General features: G+C 31.1%; 2 protein-coding genes and 3 long non-coding RNA genes across 5 annotated transcripts; 3 read left to right on the top strand and 2 right to left on the bottom strand.

The window, feature by feature from the left end:
* The first annotated feature begins 3,536 nt into the window (after positions 1-3,536).
* Positions 3,537-5,756, top strand: LOC123888880 (glutaredoxin-C2-like). The gene is made up of 4 exons (XM_045938045.1): positions 3,537-3,733; positions 3,814-3,902; positions 5,298-5,396; positions 5,511-5,756. The coding sequence occupies exons 1-4, from the start codon at positions 3,678-3,680 to the stop codon at positions 5,588-5,590; spliced, it is 324 nt and encodes a 107-aa protein (XP_045794001.1). The 5' UTR covers positions 3,537-3,677; the 3' UTR covers positions 5,591-5,756.
* Positions 5,757-7,843: 2,087 nt separating this feature from the next.
* On the top strand, positions 7,844-13,356 carry LOC123888878. Its single transcript, XM_045938044.1, has 9 exons — positions 7,844-7,932; positions 9,088-9,420; positions 10,270-10,303; positions 10,483-10,713; positions 10,910-10,999; positions 11,912-11,977; positions 12,066-12,157; positions 12,243-12,290; positions 12,845-13,356. The coding sequence occupies exons 2-9, from the start codon at positions 9,092-9,094 to the stop codon at positions 12,954-12,956; spliced, it is 1,002 nt and encodes a 333-aa protein (XP_045794000.1). The 5' UTR covers positions 7,844-7,932; positions 9,088-9,091; the 3' UTR covers positions 12,957-13,356.
* Positions 13,357-13,971: 615 nt separating this feature from the next.
* On the bottom strand, positions 13,972-14,606 carry LOC123888877. Its single transcript, XR_006802338.1, has 2 exons — positions 14,400-14,606; positions 13,972-14,297 (listed from the first exon to the last, which is right to left on the bottom strand). It is a non-coding gene; the product is annotated as an uncharacterized LOC123888877 (long non-coding RNA).
* A 5,209-nt stretch (positions 14,607-19,815) lies between these two features.
* LOC123888876 lies at positions 19,816-20,515 on the bottom strand. Its single transcript, XR_006802337.1, has 2 exons — positions 20,246-20,515; positions 19,816-20,138 (listed from the first exon to the last, which is right to left on the bottom strand). It is a non-coding gene; the product is annotated as an uncharacterized LOC123888876 (long non-coding RNA).
* Positions 20,516-20,890: 375 nt separating this feature from the next.
* Positions 20,891-23,195, top strand: LOC123888875. The gene is made up of 2 exons (XR_006802336.1): positions 20,891-22,811; positions 22,909-23,195. It is a non-coding gene; the product is annotated as an uncharacterized LOC123888875 (long non-coding RNA).
* Positions 23,196-23,466: the final 271 nt, after the last annotated feature.

Raw genomic sequence — 23,466 nt, 5'->3', positions numbered from 1 at the left:
AAAGGGATAATAAAAAAAACAAGAATAATCTTGTAGCTAACTAACTAAACTACTATAACCTATATTTTTTCACACCCCCTCAAGCTAAGGCACAAAATGTTCAGGAGTCCTAGCTTGGAAATGAATTGATGGAAATATGCAGGATATAGATCCTTTGTCAAAATATATATTGTCTAATCATCTCGAGAAATAGGTAGCAGTTTCATGAGTCCCCCTTATAGCTTCTCTCTGACTTTGTGGTAGTTAATGTCAAAGTGTTTTGTTCCGTCTTGAAACACGAGATTGGAGGCAATGTATAAAGCACTCTAACTATAACAGCAGAGAGCTTGAAGTTTGTCACACTTTAGGTGAATAAGTGGGGAATTACGAGTTTGCACGTGATGTCTTATCAATTGATACCTTAATACATATATTTTAATTTTTTTTATTAGTACGATATATTACATCAAACTATTATTTGTTTTGTAACTTTTGAAAAGGAAATTCTACGACTACGGTTCCCACCTTATTACTAGTCCATTTTTAACATATTAACTTTTTTTTGAGGTAATTTTTAACATATTAACTATTAAGCTTCCATTCTAATTAAATTTAAGTTGTAAGCAAGACCTCAAATTCATTGTTGATAATTTCTGACAATCAAGGGGAAATCTATGCGATTCAAATGATTGTATATTTATATTACTTTCATTTTTAAAGTGTGTTCAGATAGAGTACTAAAAAATTTATTGTGAATATATTTTGGGTCACTTTTATAAACTTGAAAAGTTTTGAGTAATACAAAATTTAAAAAATAGGAAATAATTTGCAATTTTCAAAAATTTAAGGACCAATTTTTGAAAAACTTTAGAGGTCAATTTGCAATTTTAAAAAATATTACATGGGTTAATTTGAAAATTTTGAAATACATATATGGGAAGAAGGAATTCATAATTTCTAACTTTTTGGACCCACTTGGGTTGGTCTGATGGTATTGGCTTGTGACTTTGGAACGTGCTCCTCCTTAAGGTCTCATGTTCAATTCTCTCTATCTCTGATGTCAATTTAGGTGAGCTAATTTAGCTTGTTCAAAAAAAAAAATTCTAACTTTTTGGTGTCATTTGGAATTTCTTTCTGTTTTTTGGAAGAGAAATTTAAGTACTTCGACAAAATACTTCATAAATTTTATCATTTCAAATTACTCGTCAAACAAGACAATTTTAACAAAAAAATTTAAATTTCCTCAAAACATTCCGTTACCTCAAAACATTATACAACCCAAAGACACTCTTTCATGAATAATATCAAGGGAATTACTACAGCTCCTACATGTTCATAGCCTATATATCCTAACAAAAATCAGGGCCTATAGAAACTCACCTAAAATGATGAACAAATTAAAGATGGTGAGAATTCCAAGCTTTCCTTTTCTTTTCTTCAAGGCTTCTAATCTAAGTCCCTATTGTGGCAAGTGTGACTGGTTAAGTTCCACATTGTTTAGAAAAGTGGAGGTTGAACACTTTATAAATGAGATGACCCATAAACCTAACACCTTAAGGTTTTTGGTAAGAGTGTGGTGTCCAACTCACTTATGAAGTTGTTCTTGAACTCAATGTGAATGATCCCCCGGCTGTCTCCTGGTGATGACCCAACAGTGGTATCAGAGTCGATGGTTCGACGAAGAGTTCGACTGACTCCTTGTATCGAAAGTCTTCCCGACAAAGGTGGTCAGGCGGCGGGTCCCGTTGAGTAGTGTGGCTAACGGCGGTACAACTGTAGGATGAAGAAATCTTCCGCTTGATGGGGAGCATATCCTAGAGTGGATGGACTCACACTTGAGGGGGAGATTGTTGTGGCAAGTGTGAGTGGTTAAGTCTCACATTGCTTAGAAAAGTGGAGGTTATAAGTGAGAGGACTCATGAACCTAACACCTTTAGATTTTGGGTAAGAGTGTGGTGTCCAACTACATATTTTTCTTTCTATATATGCTTCAATTTCTCCTTCTAACAACAGTTTAAGGTTTAGGGTTATGGAAATGTTGCATGCCAGGCTTGTGATGAAGATTAGATGGAAAATCTGAGTTTGGTGGGAGAAGAGAGAGTTGTTTTGCTGAAAAAAAATGACTTTCAAAGTATTGTTATCTCTGTTTAATTACTATACTATTCCTTTAACTTATCCTCAATTCCAATTATATCTTTAGTTTTTTTTTTTTTTGTCAAGTCTTTCCTTGTAATTTAACTTGCTAATTCTTGCTAACTTCATCTAATTAATTCAAATTAAAACCTCTAATAATATTAGTTTTATTAATTAAAGTTAGGATGTTACACTCTACTCTCTTGAAGAAGTTTCGTCCTCAAAATTAAAATGACATACCAATTGTCGTCAAGCTTTCATTAGATCACTCTGATTTGTCTCCATTTATTCATCTAGGTCTTCACTATTCATTTCCTCTTGCTTAAACTCCAATTTTATTTTCCTTCTGAATCTTGTAGCCATTAAAAAAAATATTTGCTGAAGATTTGCCTTCTTGAAAGTCTCCCAATTAAGTGGTACGTAGATGTTGTGCTTCCGAACTAGCCTTGGCGCCTTCCCACCAATCTTTTGTTTCGCCTCTTATTTGGTGAAACAAGAAATCCAAGCCTTGTCCATGGGGGAGGAAAGCTAGACCTTTGCCTAGAGCCACAAAAAATTTATTAATTAGCGCTGAACTTGGTATAAAAGACACAGTTTGATTTCCCAAAACTATAATTAGGAGGGTTGGAACCAATAGATATCAGAACTAATGCTCGAACTAAATTAGATAGTTAAGTAGGCCAGATATTGGTGGTAAAAACAATAGCACGGACCAAACGGAAACGTGAGTCTATTTTTATGAGATTAATCGTAGTATACTAATATTTATTTATATGGTTGGATTATACTTTTCATCTTCATTTATACTCAAAGTTGTCCAAATAGAAAAAAATGTGATAGAAAACGGCATTAAATATGTTTTTGATAGAAAATGTGATAGAAAAGTAGGGACTAAAATCATTGATTGAAAAAAATTTCAAGACTAAAAAATTTGAAAAAAATCTTCGAGGATTAAAATGAAAATTCTGGAAAATTATAAGGACAAAAAAAATATTTAACCCATTTTTTTTGGTCACGGAAAATGGCTAATATATTTTGTCAAAGACATTACCAAATATCTTACCAAAAAAAAAAGACATTACCAAATATTAAATGAATTAATTTTGTGTTGATAATAAATGAATTAATTTTGTGGTTAAATATGTTTTTTTGTAAATGAAAAGTATGGACTAAAAATCTTAACGGAAAAAATTTCATGATTAAAAGTGTAATAAAATCTTAATTTTATTATCAATTAAAGTATGAATTAATTTTATGGTTAAATATGTTTTTTGTAAATGAAAAGTATGGACTAAAAATCTTAACGGAAAAAATTTTATGATTAAAAGTGTAATAAAATCTTAATTTTATTATCAATTAAAGTAAAATGTTTAGTAGGCAACAGGATAAATACTACTGTATTTCATAATTGTCCATCTCAGCAAAGGCTTAAAAGAGACGCGTACCCAAAAATTCGCATATTTTTCCCTATAAATAACGGCCTCACCAGCCACGTCTCTTGAAAGCAGTAGTATCTGATTGAAGGGTTTCTCAATTGTTAAAGAAAAAAAAAAGCATAACAGAAAATGGCACTACCTAAGGCAAAGGAACTCGTATCTTCCAATCCCGTCGTCGTTTTCAGGTTAATTCACTTTCATTCATTTTTTCTTTTGTTTATTGTAAAAACGCTGATTGATCGGTTTTATTTCATTATATTTTCAGCAAAAGCTATTGTCCTTTTTGTGTCCAAGTGAAGAATCTCTTCACTAGTCTTGGTGCTACTTTTAAGGCTATTGAACTTGATAATGAATGTGAGTATTTAATTTCACATCAATTTTATTTATTTAATTGAATTTTGTTTGTTTATTTGTCCCTTTTGAGAATTTTTTTTAATATATATATATATTTTTTTTAGAGTTTTAGGGTTGTTGAATTTTTTATTATATGATTAATAATAAGTTTTATGGAATTGTTGCAACCTGATTCGCTGCTGTATGATTTTGAATGTCAATTTGTTGCTGCTTGTATTGTTCTATTTGGTTTCATGTTTTTGTAAGAGATAAATCGGATCTATGATACTACGTGTTGACACAGATAGTAATTTTAAAAAAATGACATAATTCAATGTAACAATGAGTCTCTGTTGTGTCAGTGTCGCATGCCTACGCGTGTCTGACACTGGGATCCACCTAGTTCGTCACTTGAACTCGCCTAGTACGACACCAGGACATGCCTAGTATGATGAGTGTTTGTGCATCATAGAAATGTATTCTAGATGTACCTAATTTAATATGTTTGTCTGTTATCATCAGATTGAATTGTTTTTGACTTGAAGTATAATTGATTTTGATATGTTTGATCAGTCTTTAGTACTATTGTTTTTAGTTTCAAATTTATTGTTTAACTTGCTTTTATGTGGATATATTCAAGCATAAATCTTTTTATATTCAATTAACTTTTAATCTAAATCAATCAAAATCATAAAAATCATTTTTATAAAATCAATTTTCACCTAGACACACTTGTGGCTTTGACTGATCCATTTTTCTTATACCCTTTTTTGTAATGAAATATCAAACATTTGTCCCCACCTTTAGTTAGAGTTTGTGAATGTGAAATGGTCAAACAATATTTTTGTTCTGTTTTAATTTCACCTGTATCTATCATGTGGGGTTTTAGGTTTTAGGTTTTACTAAGTTAGCCCCAATTGAATATTTTGTGAACATTAGGATTTTAGGTTTTACTAAGTTACTGTTTTCTCCCTGCAAGATGTTATCAAATTGGTATTGTATTCTGCTAGAAATATCATATATGGTTTAGGGATGTTGAAGTTATTTGATATCATTGTCATTCTTCTTTCTTGTAACTACTACTTAAAGGCTTTGTATGGTGTTCATTTTTAGACACTATTGGTCTGTGGAATGAACTTGGCAAATATGACCATTAGTTACCTACCTGTGCTGGATCACAGGTTGATTTTTCGTAAAATATTATAGCTCAAGTTGTTTTTCTAAACAATCAAATAATTTATAACTTCCACTTAGTAATATTAGAATCTATGCATAAAATGTGTCGGATTCACTAGTAATTTGATTTCCCTATGTTAATATGGTTCCACCCTGCTATATTTTATTGCTTTTGTAATTCTTTCCATGATTTCTATGTGAAAATTAAGTGAATAACGTGAACGGTTTGACATTATGCAGCTGATGGAAGTGAGATCCAAGGAGCATTAGCCGAGTGGACTGGTCAGAGGACTGTGCCAAATGTTTTTATTGGCGGAAACCACATTGGTGGCTGTGACTGTAAGATTTTGATATTTTTTTTTCTACATCTACACAAGTTTCTTAATCATTGCCTCACTGGGTTTCATTTCATATAGTTTATTGAATTGTTTTCTTGATCCTTCTTCTATGCAGCAACCATGAACTTGCAAGGCCAGGGTAAGCTGGTACCCCTGCTGACATCTGCTGGAGCTGTTTCCGGGAAATCTGCATAAAGATGAACTCGATTTGTGGTTACAAAGTTTAGTAGTATAATAAAAACCCTAGAGTAAGAGCAGATGTACTCAAAGTATTGAAACTTGCGTTTGTTATTGTATGATTCTCTTTTGAAGTTTAAACTACAACTCATTAAATAATTTAGTTTGAGAAGTTGTGTATTGATCACAGATATACTTTCCCTCTAAATTCACCCCAAAATGAATTTTGACAACTAGTGCTAGTAAGAATGTTACTTGATCAGTAATGATTAAGAGATTTTAATACTCGAGCACCGGTTGTAAGCTGCTAACAAGAAGTATCAAGTCTAGAGTACAATTTCTGAAGTTTTCAGTTCTGATTTATCCTTACAGACTTTGCCAAAGGTTTGGGCATGGTTTGTTTCGGAAAAACACCTACCTGGAAAACAGTTCTTTCAAACTGTGTCGGTTCTATGCCTATGTACACCGGTTTTAATTTCTGAACTGGTTTTTCATCCAAAACCTAATAGCTTCTGTTACTTGACTGACTTGTTTTAAATCCAATTTTAAAACTGGTTCTTGGTTCCGACCTGTTTAGAACAGTTTGAAATGTGATCCTGGTTCAATACTAGTTTTTAGTTCTAAAATAGTTTCACAGTTCAGAGGTTGCTTCTCTGATCTATCAAACAGTTCGAAATAGATTGGTTACACTAATTAAGGGTGCGTGTGAAAGATGACAAATTCATAAAAAAAATTCAGCTGATCAGCCAATGTTTGATTATGTGCATTTAAAATCTGTACATTGAATTTGTTCGGTGAGTTGGGTGGATTATGTTATTGATAAACTATAATCCCCACAACTTTTCTGTAAATTGTTCTTCTCATTGTAACTGATTAACTATGATAAAGCTTTACAAGAAACGACTATGAGAAACACATTTTTAGGACGTGTGGTGTATTTGGACAATTTGGAACAAAATTGTGAGGAGCACTTATTCTCGCAATTGCGATTAGAAGGGGCTAGAACTATTTGATGACCCTCAAACTAGATTAGGCAGTCCAGTGGACGATGGTGAAAAAAAATGTGCACTAAAATGAGAAACAAAGAATTACAAAAATATTCACCTTGTAATCACCAAAGCATGAAAACAAAATCAACAACCACAAACAAAAGAAAAAAATTCATAACTTTCCACCTCATCAACAATTTTTTGTGAAAGTTTACTTTCAAGCTAATCATCATCTCAAACAAAAACAAAATAATCTTGATGGCTCTTACAAAAAGTACACACCCAACACTAATTAACAAAAGTATTAAACAAAGAATTTGAACCTTCGGGAGCAATAAAAAAGATTAAAGGAATATTTGTCAATTTTTTTTGTAAGTGTAATAGTTCAAAATTGAAATTTTTTTCTTGTCTTTTATTTTAGTACATATAAACTATTTTATAACTTAGTATTGGATTAATTTATTATAAGTTTACTTGATAACATAAAACGTGTTTGGCAAAACATATCACATCACAATTTTTGTGTGTTAATCCGACCTTCCGTATATATTTTGTACTCATGCTAATTTCAATCAGCTGATTAAATAACACTAATCAATCTATATTTTGTCAAAACTAAAATCTATAGTGAAAATAGGATGACCAAAATCATACTCAATCCTATCATATATTCCTATTTATTTTTTTCGACTTGACCCGCATGTGAAGTTTGAAGTATGAAGAGATGACATTGCATGTAGATAAATTTCTACATTCCACGTGCCACTTATTCCATCCAAGACATTACGTGTAAATTAATGAGGCTACCTGGAAACGCTAATTGACATCAATCATCATTTTCATTTTTCATAAATCATTATTGCGGTTCGGGACAAGTTCTGGAATCAAGTGGTTCGTCCCCTCCCAAATACAATTACGGGTATCGAACCATCTAAATCATTATTTTCATTCCTCATATAAAAAATCATATCCGATCCAATAAAATATACTCCCTCCGTAGCACAATATATGTTACTTTGGGGAAAAATTTGTACCACAATATATGTCGTTTTATATTACCAATGAAATATTTAATGTTATTTTTCCTATTATACCTTTAACTATTTATTACTCTATCTTATTTCTATTTTTCAATTTATTTTTTTCATATCATAAATGTAGGACAATTTTATTAATCAACTCATAATCTCTTTTTTCCATACAACACTAATTACTTTTCTTAATACGTGTAAAAGTGTCGAAGCAACATATATTGTAGTAAGGAGATGAAGTAATTAAAAACAGAAAAACCAAAAAAGAAATATTCTTTCTCCAAGCAACACGTTGTTTCCAGTTTCTTCATCGCTCACATTTCTCTTCTCCTCTGCGCGCGTATGTTACCAATCTTTAATCATCTCTTCATTTTTATTTTCATAATACTTATTTTGCTCCATCAAAATGCCAATAAATTTAATTTTATACACTTTAACTTATTTTTTAAACATTTTGCTATGTTCAAATTTGCTTTATTATTTCCTTTTGTACTCATGCTTCAATGTGTTGTTTTTTATTTTAAATTCTGTATATTGTTAGTGGAAATAAGAGTTATATTGTTGGTTTTTAAAAAATTCTGCAAATATCACTTTTTATTTCACTTGGTCGTGGTACTGTAGCTAGCTTTGCCCTGTTTTGTGTCTAGAACTTAGCAGAAACCACAACATTGTGGTTGTAGTATATGAACCACGGACACTTTTTCGGATTAGGTGCATTTTGGTGTAGGATATGCGTCGGTATCGGACACTGACACAACACCAACACTTATAATTACACTGAATTATGTCATTTTCTTAAATTATTATGTCTTGGTGTGGACGTGTCATTGTCTGGCATCCATGTCTGTATGCGTGCTTCATAGACTATAGTTACAGTTGTGGATTACAAATTAAAACCCTACTAGTATCAACCGAAAAAACTATGAGTAAACCAGCAAATCGGTCCATGACTCTATAAAAGACACTCCCAAATAGGTCTGTGACTTTATGAGTATTTCAAAAAGGTCTCTGACTCTCTTAAATTTTACTCATATTGGTCCTTTAAAAAATATGTTAGGGACTAAATTGAGAATAAGTGGATAAACTTAAGGATCAATTTTTTTTGTTGAAAGTTAAGGACCAAATTGATAGTAAGTTGAAAAATATAAGGACTAAATTGATAGTAAGTGGAAACATAGGGACTAATTTGACAGTTTAACAAAATCAGGAACCTTTTTGAAATATTTGTAACATCAGCGATCTATTTGAAGATGTTTTACAGAGTCAAAGACTAATTTGGTGGTTTACTTAAAATTAAAAAAAAACCATACATGATAGAAATCATGATTATTGAGTTAACATTTGTGGAGATTTATGAATATGTACTGTAAACACTTATATGGTGGCCACTTTCTCAGTTGCAGCAAAAGATGTATTTTGGAAGAACTTATGTAATTTAGTGGCATTGGTTTTCTATCATGATTTTATTCATTTAGTAACATTGTTTTTCTTTCAGGAGGATGCAACTGGACGATACAACCGATACGACGACCCTCAGTTATTGGTTAAATTGGAGGGTCTATGTATGTGTAGTTTCTGTTTTGCTGCCTATGGTTCTTGCGTGTCTAACAATATGGAAGCGTGAAAGTTCAAGGAACCTAACATTTGACAAAGGAGAAAACCATCAAGACAGGAATTTGTGTGGCGATGAAGCATGGAAACCATGCCTTAAGGACATTCACCCTGCTTGTTTGCTAGCTTTTCGAGTTATTTCATTCTCTTCTCTTTTGGCATCGCTAATTGCTAAAATTCATGTCAGTGGTGGCCGAACATTTTACTATTACACTCAGTGAGTATTTCCTATTTGTTGTCATCTATCTTTATGTACTTGATTTACTTGCAGGTCTTGTCATGCTTACTATGGTTACATAGATTTGGCGACTTGGTACCTAGTTTTCTTACTCGATGATTTAACGATGTACTAGTAACCAAATTCTCTGTTTTGATTTAATCATCATAATTGAATTCAAAACCATTTAGAATTTTTAAGCGGTCTTAGGTTATGTTTGAGAGTTTGGGAGGGAGGGGAGGACTTGGTGAAATAGGAAGGAACGAAGGATAGTCCCGGAACTTGAACGAGGAGTTTATTTTTCTTCATAATACAAAAGTTTCCTAATATGGTAGAACTCAAAATATGCATTGGAGGAGGATTTTGAGGGCTTAAATAAATTCTTCAAACCCTTTCAATGTGTTTTATAATACTCTCAAATAAGGTAGCCCCTCCCCGCCTAACTACCGAATAGAGCCTTAGACCAACTCCGATGAAGTGTTCTAAAATTTTAAGAACAATTAAGAACACTCCTTTTTTTCTCCCCAGCATTGGAGTTGAGTGACATCACAAAAGTACGTACAAAGAGTTCCCATAGTGGGACGGTTCGTAGGCCAAAAAGTGGGTCAACTGTGAGACCCTATAAAGTATCTTAAGAACGCTTATATGGTTCCTGCATTAGACTAATAATAAGTAAGTGTTCTTAAATCTCATGTGGCATCTTTGGTCCCAATGAAATAATGTTAAGAACTCAATTTTGGTTCTAGCATTGAAGATGCTCTTAGTTTTTCTCTTACTCGTTTCAATGTCTTCCATTTCTTTGCCATTTGTTTCGAATTTTTGGTTATGGTTACTTTGGATTTCTTTCAGGTGGACCTTCACTCTGGTTACAATTTATTTTGGGGTATGTCTCTTGATTTTCCATGGAATCATTTGATTGAACTAATCCTATTCATACATCTCATTTTGCGACTTTGTGTTGATTTTTACATTTGAAAATATAGTAATCAGGAAAAGGTTAACATGAATTTTAATTTCTGAAATCTTGACATATGTCTCACAATTTGAACTTTCTTTTTGTAGTGTGCATCTATGTTATCAGTGTATGGATGTTATATGTATAAAAAATCAACAGACACCGCCTTTAATGATAATATTGCTAGAATAGATGCAGAGCAAGGTCCGTATATGCCTCTCCCACACCAGGATGCCGCAAATGTATCTAGAACGGAATGCGTTGCCGATCCTCACAGTAACATACAAAACAATCAAATTGCACCCGTTTGGAGTTACATTTTTCGAATTTTATTCCAGGTATCAACAAGAATTGAATAGAAAGACACAAATTGGATGAAAATTCAGATACTTTTGCATGTTAATCAAGTTCAACTCAATACCTGAACTTCACATCCTTTTTGATAATTTAGAGAATTTAACATCTGTTCGCAATGATTACAATATTGCCTAACTTTTCCTTGATTTTAATATGTTTCATTGTGTTTGTAAACAGATTAGTGCAGGAGCAGTCATGCTTACGGATTGCGTATATTGGATCATGATTTTTCCATTTCTTACCCTGAGAGATTATGATTTAAACTTTGTGAGTAGCAATTTTAACTGGAAATCATACTTATACAGTTATACTCTCTTGTTCCGTGCTACTATTTATGATACTAGCATTTTATGTTTATTAACGTTAAGCATTTTATTTGACATACATGTATTCTTGCACGCTACGTAAAGGCACATCTGCTGTGAATCTCAAATTAATATGTTTTCTTTTGGCATCAAAATTACGTCTTTGGATCAATATATATGTTGGAAATTCCGCCTAATTGTGGCATTTGGGTTGCCTTCATTGCAGCCTCCAACACCTTTGTGTTGGGTGTGAAAGGGTGGATTTAGTCCCACATTGCTTAGAGATATGGCCTGTGTAGCGTTTATATAGCTTGGGCAACCCTCACCTTACAAGCCAATTTTGTGAGGATGAGTTAGGCCCATATATAATTTCATTGTTGGGATTTTCTCATAGTCCACCCTATAGGACCATTGAGTCTAAGTTTGAGGGAGAGTGTTGAAATATTGGCCTTCATCGTGGCCACCCTGCACTCTGTTATTGAGATATAGTTCATTTGCCTTAATTGCAGTGGTACACCATCTTTAGTATGCCGGTTGAGGGGGTGGGTTTCGTTCCTATCGCCTATAAATAGGGTCTTTGAAGTGCTTACAGGGCTTAAGCAGTCCTCACCTTTAACCATTTTTTGGGGACAAGTTATGAAATGTGCCCGAATTTTAACAATAATCAATGTCAGGACCTGCATACTTGTAACATTGAATATATTGCCTTTGGGATAATCAATGTAAATTTAAGATTTTTCAACATAAAAAGTAGATTTTTTATTTTGGTCTTAATATAATTTATTTCCATGACAGTCTCTTCTTTATTTCTCCGCTTATTTCTTCTATTACTTGTCCTATGATTTAGTCTTATCATTTTCTCCTCCTTGTGTAGATGACAGTGAACATGCATACTGTAAATTTAGTTTTGCTCCTTAGCGATGCAGCTTTAAATTGCATGGTAAATATTTTCATGAACTTCTCAGAATTCTTATTTGGAATGATTGCAAAAATCCGATGTTAAATTATGTTTAACCTACACGTTTCAGCGAATACCTTGGTCTGGGATGTCTTTCTTTGTGATATGGACAGGTGTTTACGTCATTTTTCAGTGGATAATTCATGCTTGCGTGTCAATTTGGTAATCAAATGCCATATATTTTCATGTCAAATTTTGCGGACATAGTTTAACTGACAATGGTGACTGACTATTCACATTCTTACAGGTGGCCTTACCCATTTCTTGATTTGTCAGCGCCTTATGCACCTTTGTGGTATGCTATTTTATTCTTCAGTACTAAATAATTTTTCAAATTAAACGATGAAGCGGAATTCATATTGCATGATACTCGACACTTGATGTAAGGTTTTATTCTAGTGATGATTTTTTGTACAATATTAAAGTGAAAAATCACGAAACAGAATGAGAACTTTGTTTAGAATCAATTTTGAGGGCATTACTTTAGCTATCGAAACCACGCTTCTGCGTCGAGGAATCTTGGATTATAGACTAAAAAATCATTTTTGTCCATAAATGTGTGAGACGGCGTCATTATAGAGTAAGCAATCATTTTGTTCGTTTGTTTTTTTTTTTTTTTTGAAACAATCATTTTGTCCTTGAGTTTGTTTTTAGTTTGTAATTTTATGGACCAAACTGACAAACAGAAAACATATTCGAGGAAAAAAATAACTAACAGAAGACACATTTGAGTACCGAACTGCTCAACATATTTAAGGACCATGGCTGTTTCCTAAAACCCTCATTTTCCTCTCACTTTTCAATATTTCTGTGAATAATATGCTTAATCGATTTTCTTTTGAACTGTAGGTACTTGTTGATGGCATTAATGCATATTCCATGTTATGGCTTCTTTTTGGTGATTCTAGAAACGAAACACTATTTCTTGTCAAAATGGTTCCCATCCTCTTATCAGAGCTAAAGATTAAGTAGTATTGAAGTCAAATTCGATCCCTTCAAACTCAAATGCGGTTTAGCCTGCGCCAAAACTGAATTCACTCTCTCAACTATAAATTGTTGAAATCTGGTCTGGTGTCGGATAATCAAAATGCTCATCTGCTTATGAGTCATAACTCATAAGTGTGTGCTTGTGTCCATTGAGATAATATGCTCAATTACAGTCGAACTAATATAGTTTAAACAAGAGTTATGATGGTAAAAGTTACTTATGTACAATGAAAAATGAAACGAAAGAAAATAGGCATTTAGAAAATAGTTTACAAGTTGATGCATTGTATCTCAATGTCTTGTGATCACTGAGAAAAAATGTTCCATTGTAATCAACAGATGCAGAGAATCAATTTCCGCTTTATTGCAACCAACGGGCGAAATTCTAATAGATTAGCTATAGTAACAAATCTTAATTGCACAGAGAAAAGTATTTTACACGTCTTAGTCTATGTTTGGTTATGCGTTTTCTTTTTTCATTCTCGTGTTCCAAAGCTATATTATTGGTCGTGATTTCATGAAGCAAGTTAGCTTCATACAAACATGCGTTTAATTTGTTGTTAACTATTTCAAGCATAAAATTTTACTAATTCAACTGTTAAATTAAAATCTTTAGATTGTAGGAAATGATTCTCGTTATGGTTTCTTCACACAATTATAAAAACTTATCTTAATTAAATTTTCATACATAACTTATTATAATTTTGTAGTGACTTTTAATTTTCCATATCATTTATTAGGAAACAAAGAATCTGAGGATGTTGAAAAACATAAAACAAACGAGTAATATCAATTGAAAGTGAGAAAAACAAATAGTGCATCGATATTTTTTTTTTTGAACAAAAATCGTGTATCAATATTACGACATAAATATATAATTATAGGCTCAAAACTAATATGAAAACTAATTTTCAACTTAACTAGAAAGAAAATTGGATATGCATGAATGAATACCACTTATCAAAATTATAACATATAGAAGAAGAAAATATAGATAATATTTTTCATGGTTTATGTCATTTCACTTGCATCATCTTAAGTACAAAACTAACAAAGTATATGAAATTAAAACAGGTAAAAGAAAATTCATTTAATAGGTGATCACAATAACTAAATAAGAAATTGTGGAATATTCTAGTAGTGTGATTTTTTTTTTTTTAAATTCTTTTGGGTCTGCCAATCATATAATCGATAGAGCTTTATAATTATCGTCATACACATAAACCATCACGACACCTCAGTTTTTTAGGACGTGACATGTTCAATTTCTTGGGAGATGTTGGACAATCACGATCAGTTTTACATGGAATGAGAACTGTAATAATAAGAGAAAAAAACAATGTTATTAAAATGGGATAAAATATTTTGTACAAAGTAAAGAAGGAAATTTGAAAAGACGATAAAATTGGTTTATTACCTATAAATGGTTGTTGTGTTGAAACAAGAAATAGGGAATGAAGGATTAGCATAACATAAACAAACTTGAAAATTTTGTTCATATTTTTCACTCTTTGCATGTATTAGATAGAATTTTATTTTATCACTTTTCAATTTATAAAGCTCATGTTCTTCTCACATTAATTAAATAGTTTTAAGTACTTATAGAGTTGTAAAAAGAGTTCAATTTTTTTCTTATAATTATTATATGTCTTTAAAGTACCACAATGTATTAATTTGCCTCTTCAGAACCTTTAGTACAAGATTCATTATTTTTCTTAACAATATTTCAATATCTTAATTATAACCTTTCATATTAGGAAAGAGAAAATCATAAAATAAGAACAATATTTTATGTAACACTCTAAACCCCATATATAATAATCATAAAAAATTTAGAAAATCTCTTTACAACTCTGTAGGTACTTTTGTTTGACAAACAAACACTCAAAGCATTTCATTAAGCAAGATGAAAATATCTATTTTTATTTTTAGGGACTAAAATAAAAATTTGCCACACTTTTAAGAACAATAAATTTACTTAACCCATATGTAACAAAAAAAAATTACTTAATTTAGATTGGTTTTTGAGGCAAAATTTTAACCGATCTAAATATAAAATTACTTGCGGTTTAGATCGGTCTATCATGATGTTTTTTATTTAGTAACATTGTTTTTCTTTCAGGAGGATGCAACTGGATGATACAAACGATACAACGACCAAATTCTCCGTTATGATTTAATCATTATAATTGAATTCAAAATCATTTAGAATTTTTAAACGATCTTAGGCTATTGTTGGGAGGGAGGGGAGGACTTGGAGAAAAAGGAAGGACCGAAGGAATGATAGTCCCGCAACTTGAACGAGGAGTTGATTTTGTTGGCGCAACAAGAAGCATCACACACACACACATATTGCAGAGACTCAAGGCAAGCCTATGAGCATGAAACCTATGTTTCCTGCAATTGTGCTTAAAGAAGGGAATGAATTAAGTAATAATGGAGGAATGAATACTAGAGGGCCAAGTAAGAGATATGATACAAGTAATACACAAAAGTGTATTTATAGAAGTTACTTAAGCTACAAGTAACTAACATATGGCCTATGAAACTATCTTCTAACTAACTTGGTAGATTAGTAACTAACTAACTAACTAACTACCTTAGAAAACACAAACAAACTACTTAACTAACTTTGAATTATCACAATCCATCACTCCCTCTTAATTCAAAGTTGCTAAGCACCGACAAGACCAAGTTTCTTCCTCAAAAACTCAAACCTGTCCAATTTTACAGCTTTTGTAAAACCATCAACAAGTTGAATTTCTGTTGGACAATACACAATTTCAATATTTCCATTCATAACCTGTTCTCTTATGAAATGGAACCTAGTCTCTATATGTTTACTCCTTCCATGTGAGATTGAGTTTTTAGCAAGACTAATTGCAGATTTATTGCAATCATAAGCTTCAAAGGTTTCTGCAAATCACAGTACAATTCTTTTAAAACTGAATCTATCCAAACCATTTGACAAGTAGCAAATGTTCCAGCAATATATTCAGCCTCACATGTTGACAGAGCAGTCACTGGTTGTTTCTTTGTGCACCAAGCAATTGAAACACCATTGAATAACATCACATAGCCAGAGGTACTCCTTCTATCTGTTGTGTCTCCTCCACAATCTGAGTCAGAATAGCTTCTCAACTCTGCACAATCATTCTTCAATCCAGTAGGAAACAACAAACCATACTTCACTGTACCTTCTCACACTTGTGTTCAATGAGATAATTAATATAATATGCTCAATTGCAGTCGCAACTAATATAGTTTCAACAAGATGTTATGATGGTAAAAGTTACTTATGATAGTTTACAAAGCATTGTATCTGAATGCCATTTGTGTTCACAAAATGTTCCATCGTAATCAACAGTTGCAGATAATCTATTTCCGCTTTATTGCAACCAACAGGCGAAATTCTAATAGATTAGCTATAGTATTGTAATCTTGGATTTATTTAATATGAGTACAATATTAAACAAATTGTAATTGCACGGAGAAAAGTATTTTACATGTCTTAGTCTATGTTTGGTTATGCGTTTTCGTCCCAAACCTATATTAGCTGTGATATTTCATGAAGCAAGTAATACTAGTTTCATGCGGACGTGCGTTTAATTTGATGTTGGTTGCCAAAACAAATAGTTTATTAGTCAAGGAATGATTCTTGTTATAGCTATTCTGTTGTTAACTCTTTCAAGCATAAAATTTTAGGGAATGATTCTTGTTATGGTTTATTCATAAAATTATAAAAACTTATCTTAGTTGGTCAAAAGCAATACGTGTAAGGAGATTTTCTACTCTTAAATCTTACTCAAAAGATAGATTAATTTGACCACAAATATATATACTAATATAAAATATCACTATATATAGAAACTATTAATATATGGATCTTAATTAATTATTTACAAAAGAAATCTCAAATCTCATAAATTATCAATGAATACAAACTTAAAGAGATATAGAAAAGGTTTTTTCTAATTAAAGCTCACATAAATTGAGGGTAGGTGCCCTATGATGATGTGGCACCAATGAAATTTATCCACATTTATTTAAGTCAAACATAATTAATTTCTTACTATAAAGTTATTTAAACTACTTTTATTTTCATTTAATTATATTTTATGTATTATATTCTATGAATTTATATTTTGGACCTAATTACTTCTGATTTGTTTGTTTCTTCTTCAAATTGTATTACGTCTCAAACAACTTTCTTCTTCGCGTAAAAAAAAAAAACTTTCTTCTTATCGTCAAAAAACTTTCTTCTTCTTCTTAATGCTTTCAATCTCTGCCGCAGCCTCCACCACCGTCATGTTAGCATTCTACGGCTCCTCCGCTTTTGTGTTATCCGATGTCAATCTTTACTGCAGCCTTCGCCACCGATCTATCGGATTTCTTCAAGATTCTAAAACTTGTGATTTTCAATTTCTTAGATGTTATGTTTTTTAGCGTATTTTTTTCTTTTTTTTTTTTCCTTATTTTTTCCTGTTATGTCATAGAATGTGATTCCTATTCATCGTCATTTTGTTTTTGTTTTCTTTGGTTGTCCATATTGGGAAAAAATTGAAAACAAAATAGTTTAGAGAAGACAAAATGAAATCAGGAGAATGTGATCAAGAAAATTGATCCACTTGATTGGCCACAGAGTTAAGAAGAATTTGATTTATGATTGTTGACTAATAAGGAATATGATTCAATATTTATTACCATATTATTGAAAATTCAAAACTCAAATGAATTGAATTAATTGCACCAAGTAATGGGTTACAATGAGTAAACCGTCAAATACCCCCATAAAATTTTAAAATTCGTCAAATACCCCATGAAATTTGGAAATAGGCAAATACCCCCTGAAATTTTAAAAAATCAATCAAATTGCCTTTTGGGGTGGACTCTGACTGGTAGTGCAAGGTTCGACTATTTTAGGAAGACGAACTAACTCTTGAATTTGTTTAGGGTTTAGGGTTTAACTATTGATCATAAGTAAAAATTTAAATAGTTCATCTGAACTAAAAGAAAGGTGGACCATTGTCGCAAAACAATCACACAGAAGCTTGATCGATCACAAGTGCGGTCTACCTGAAATTTATCCGATCAAAATGAAAAGGTTCAACTATTTTAGGAAGACGAACTAATTCTTGAACTTGTTTAGAAGTAAAAATATAAATAGTTCATCTGAACTAAAAGAAAGGTCGGACCATTGTCGGAAAACATACACACGGGAGCTCGCCCGATCACATGTGCGGTCTACCTGAAATTTATCCGATCAAAATGAAAAGGTTCGACTATTTTAAGAAGACGAACTAACTCTTGAACTTGTTTGGGGTTTAGGGTTTAACTATTGATCACAAGTAAAAATATAAATAGTTCATCTGAAGTAAAAGAAAGGTCGGACCATTGTCACAAACCTAAACCTAATTACTTAACCTAATTTTTTTCCCCTCTTTTTTCTAAGATCGACATCATGTCAACCAACGTTAATCTATGCAATGATTTAAAGAGATTAAAAAAATAAATACTATATACTCTATCTGTTTCAAATTACTTGTCGTTTTAGATTTTTTTTTTTTAAGAAAGTGTATTTTTACACTTAATTTCCTATTATACCCTTATTTTAATTCACCAATAAGCTTATTTTGTTTTTTTCCATGCAATTTATCTTTCCAATAAATTTAATATGTTATGTACCAATTTTTTTGAAAAACAAACTTTTTTTTTTTGAAAACTTAAAAAAACAAACTTTAATTTTCCAAATATATAAATCTTTTACGGTTTCAACTACTCCTAAATATTTGGAATTTACATGAGTGACTTAGATAGCTAACAATTTTTTTTTCTAAAACGACAAGTAATTTGAAACGGACGGAATATTTACACCGAAATAGCATGAATTATTTGATTTTTTTTTGAAGCATTATTTGATTTCATTTAATAAATGTACAAGTGGAATTGTATATTTAAATTAGAGATATTAGTTTTTTTTCTTTGTTGTTTTTGTTCTCTTATTATTTTTATTTAAACTAACATTGATATATATTTATTTTTTCGAGCCTATAACATTGATTTTTTTTTTACTAATAACATTGATATTTTAGAATCAATATATAACGTTTAGAAACAAGCATTCAATGATCAAATTAATTCTAATTATATTTACACATAGTCTAAAATATAATTAATTGAAAATAAAAGTAGTCAAAATAATTTATGGTAAAAAATTAATTATGTTTGACTTAAATACACGTGGATGAATTTCATTGGTGCCACATCAGCATAGGGCAACTACCCTCAATTTATGTGAGGGTAGAGAAGTAGTCACCTATAGAAAATAATTCTTATGCATTTATTTGAAGTGAAATCTTATTATTAAAATGAATTTTAAAATGAACAAACTCAACATATAAACATAAAACAACCCATCGTTAGTAATTGCTTCGGTGGTGAATTTGGTAGGGATGACCACGGTTCGATTCACCGCAACTGTGATTGGGAGGGGCTAGAACCACTTGATATCAGAACTGATCCACGAACCAGTTTAAACTACGGTGAAAACTAAAAAAAATAATACATAAACACAATAAATCCATATTTTGATATATATATATATATATATATAGAAAGAAAATTGGATGTCCCCGTGAGCTTAGCTCAGTGGTAGGGACATCACACTATATGTGCAGGAGTCCGTGTTCGAACTAGGGACACTCCACTTATTCACTTTTAAAGTGGATTTTCTAGTCACTAAGTTACTTGAAAAAAAAAACAAAAAAAAAAGAAAGAAAATTGGATATGAAGACCATTGTGATATATCAAAATTAAGATATAGAAGAAGAAACTGTAGATAATATTTTTCATAGTCTATGTCATTTATCTTGCATTATCTTAAAGTACAAAACTAACAAGGTAAGTGAAATTAGAAAAGGTAAAAGAAAACTCATTTAATAGGTGATCACAATCCTAAATAAGAAATTGTGGAATATTCTAGTAGTAGTGTGATTTTGTTTTAATTCTTTTGGGTGTGACAATCATATATATAATCCATAAAGCTATAATTATTGTCATGTACAAAAACCATTACGACACCTCAGTTTTTTAGGATTTGAAATGCGCCCCTTGGGAAATGATGGACAATCACGATCCGTTATACATGAAATGGGAACTGTATTGTAATAAAAAAAATGATGTTATTAAAATGAAATGAAATATTTTGTACGAAGTAATAAAGAAGGAAATTTGAAAAGAAGATAAAATTGATTTACTAAGTACTTGGAAGTTTTGGAATTTGCGTTGAAACAAAAACTAGGGAAAGAAGAATTATCATAACATAAACAAACTTGAAAATTTTATCCATATTTTCCACTCTTTGAATATATCAGATGGAATTTTATTTTATCACTTTACAATTTATAAGGCTTATGTTCTTCTTACACCACTTAAATAGTTTTTCCCTTTTTTTTATATATTGTATATGAGCAAAGAGTTATAGAATTAGTGTTATTAGATGTTTTTCTGATGTCTACTAGTATTTATGATGTCTCTTAATGCTCTTAATTTACCTAAAAAAAATAATTTTAAGTACTTATAGTAAAAAGAGTTCCAATTTTCTTTTATAATTATTATATGTCTCTAAAGTACGACAATGCATTAATTTGCCTCTTTAGTACCTTTAGTACAAGATAATTCATAATTTTTTTTAACAATATTTCAATATCTTATAACCTTTCATGATTGAAAAGAGAAAATCATAAAATAAGAATAATATTTTATGTAACACTCTAAACCCCATATATAATAATCATAAAAATTAATTGGTGGTTCTACACAGTGGATATACAACACCCAAATATTTTAGGTATTAATAATACTAAATTAATTTATGGTGTTTCTTAATTGTGGATGCCAAATTTATCTTCTTCTAATTTGCTGCCTTTTTTTTTTTATAAGCAAAAAATTGAATTATAAGGAGTACAAGGGGTACTCATCCCTTACAATTCAAATAAAATCACCCTAGACAGACTAAAGGATTGTTACACCAGTCAGAAAATGCTAAATTAACATTATTCCCTAATCGCCCTAAAAGCCAAAACCAAGAAATGTAAATAATTTTGTTCACTAAAGAAGATACATTAATTAACTCAATCTCCTCTAAATACAATATTATTTCGAAAGCACCCAGTTAACATCTTTGTGCCCCCATAGGTTGTGAATGAGAAAATTATCGCTTTCTTTGTTTCTTGAAGTAAACAAACATCGAAAACACCTTTTTGAAGAAACAAACTCAACTGCCGCTGTTTAGCACTTTCACCCCACTCTCTCATATTCAAAGAGACGATCTTCAATGATGGAGAGATTGTTGTTGCTCCCTCCTAAATATCATATTCATAATTATCATATTAGTAGAGCATTTTTTTATTGAAGAATAACTATAATGCTTCTGTATTTTTTTTGAACGGCCAAATGATATTTATATTTAAAAAACGAATTGGAAAAAAGTACAAGTGGTACTCAATTCATTTCTAAAGAAAAAGTACAAATAGTACTCCACCCAATCCGAAGAAACCATACCCAAAACTATCAGCTATACAATCAAAAGGATTCGTACACCACTCATAAAACAAGCAAGGTGTACCAATCTTTTTTGCCAAAAGCCATTTTTAAGAAACAAGCTTAATTCTATCCACCATCTCTTGTAGCTCTACAATTCTCCCCAAAAAAATCCTATCATTCCGAGAGCGCCATAAAGTCCAAATGTTGGGATGATTGACATATAGTAGATGCATCATTTTCTATAATTCTAGAGAGATTTGAAGAATTGGAACGAATGTGACACATATAGTCCTTGTGTGACCGGTGGCAATGTGGCCTTCGGTTTTCCCGATTCCATGATATTTTTTTAGTTTGAGTTGCTTTTGGTTTTCCATTTGATGAAGTGAATGGTGCCCTTATCGTACTTCTTATGGTTATCTAACTAAGACATTAATTTGTTCTTCACAATTTGACATGCCTGCAGTACATGCAGCAACCAAAATATTTCACAGTTTTGAAATCGTAACTCTAGGAATAACATAGATCTAATAATATTGTGATGATTCAATTTCTATATCAATTGTTTTTATAACAATATGCTAATTCATATTTTTCTTTTGTGTTTTCGAATTAATTATTGTCTAAAAAAAATAAAAATTTAATGTGTTCATCATCTTCTTCTGTGTATTCATAATCTTCATCACCATGTGTTCATCATTTTCACCAATTTCATCAAAATCCCAAAAATTTAAAAAACACTGTTGTCAAAATTAATTAACTCAAACAAATCAAAATTATTTTCGGTAAACCTTAAACATATTCATCATCTTCAAAAATCAAAATCCCTAAATTGATCATATTGCATGATACTCTACTACTTGAAGTAAGGTTTTGCTTATCAAACAATATTATTTTTAATTTGTGATTTTTCGTTTTCTATCATGAAAGCTTATAAACTAATTAAAGAAAATTTGTTAAAAAATATGAATTATTTAAATTTGTATATTTTACATGACCTCTTTACAAAAGTTGTTAAAGGGGCAACACATTGGTGTACTTAATTAAGAGACAGCTAATAATTATAAACAAAAAATGGAAGTTTTTCACAACTCTGAAAGTACTATAAAAACTATTTATTAATTGATGTAAGGAGAACAATAGCTTTATAAATCAAGACGTGATAAAGTACAATTCTATGTAATACATCCAAAAGGTGGAGAAAATATGGATAAAATTTTCAAGTTTGTTAATGTTGTGATAATCATTCTTTCCCTATTACTTGTTTCAATACAAAGTCAGGTTTATGGTAAACCAGTTTATCTCCTTTTCAAATTTCCATCTTTATTTCTTACATTATATTTTATTACATTTAGTAACATTGTTTTTCTCTTTTTACATTATAGCTGCCAAGCCATGTAAAACTGATGGTGATTGTCGAGTCCGTTCCTACCGTGCTTCCCATCAATATCCTGTAAGAATGAGGTGTCGTAATGGTTTTTGTATAGAAGGCTAATTATAAACGTATTACTAAAATATTCCATGAATTCTTCTTTAGGTGATGTGATCACCCATTAAATAAATTTTCTTTTAGCTTTTCTAATTTCAAATACCTTATTAGTTTTGTACTTTAAGATGATGTAAGCGAAATGAAATAAAGCATGAAAAATATTATCTAAATTTTCTTCTTCTATATCTTTTCTTGTTCTATATCTTAATTTTGAGATATCATTGTGGAAGCTATGACTAAACATTTGAATTCTTGGCATAGCCGTCATTTGTCCTTCGGTGGTCGCATCACTCTGATCAATTCTGTCTTGGCTAGTATACCTCTTTAGTTTTTCTCTTTTTTTAGGGCTCCTTGCTGTGTGCTAAAAAGTATTGAGAAAATTCAGAGGAACTTTTTGTGGGGTGGTGGTGCAGAGGAAAGAAAGGTATGCTGGGTTAAATGAGATCAAATTTAT

This window comes from Trifolium pratense, linkage group LG6, assembly GCF_020283565.1.
Source record: "Trifolium pratense cultivar HEN17-A07 linkage group LG6, ARS_RC_1.1, whole genome shotgun sequence".
NCBI lineage: Eukaryota > Viridiplantae > Streptophyta > Magnoliopsida > Fabales > Fabaceae > Trifolium > Trifolium pratense.
Note: the sequence above shows the minus strand (reverse complement) of the source record. Positions and strands in the feature narration are given on the sequence as shown.

What these genes read in the sequence shown, in the direction of transcription:
- LOC123888878 (XM_045938044.1), top strand. Translation starts at nt 9,092, where the DNA reads ATGCAACTGGACGATACAACCGATACGACGACCCTCAGTTATTGGTTA. An exon ending in TGGTTACAATTTATTTTGGG is followed by an intron (nt 10,304 to 10,482) that starts GTATGTCTCTTG and finishes TTCTTTTTGTAG; the next exon opens with TGTGCATCTATGTTATCAGT. An exon ending in ATGCAGCTTTAAATTGCATG is followed by an intron (nt 11,978 to 12,065) that starts GTAAATATTTTC and finishes TACACGTTTCAG; the next exon opens with CGAATACCTTGGTCTGGGAT.
- LOC123888880 (XM_045938045.1), top strand. Translation starts at nt 3,678, where the DNA reads ATGGCACTACCTAAGGCAAAGGAACTCGTATCTTCCAATCCCGTCGTC. An exon ending in TATTGAACTTGATAATGAAT is followed by an intron (nt 3,903 to 5,297) that starts GTGAGTATTTAA and finishes GACATTATGCAG; the next exon opens with CTGATGGAAGTGAGATCCAA. An exon ending in CCACATTGGTGGCTGTGACT is followed by an intron (nt 5,397 to 5,510) that starts GTAAGATTTTGA and finishes TCTTCTATGCAG; the next exon opens with CAACCATGAACTTGCAAGGC.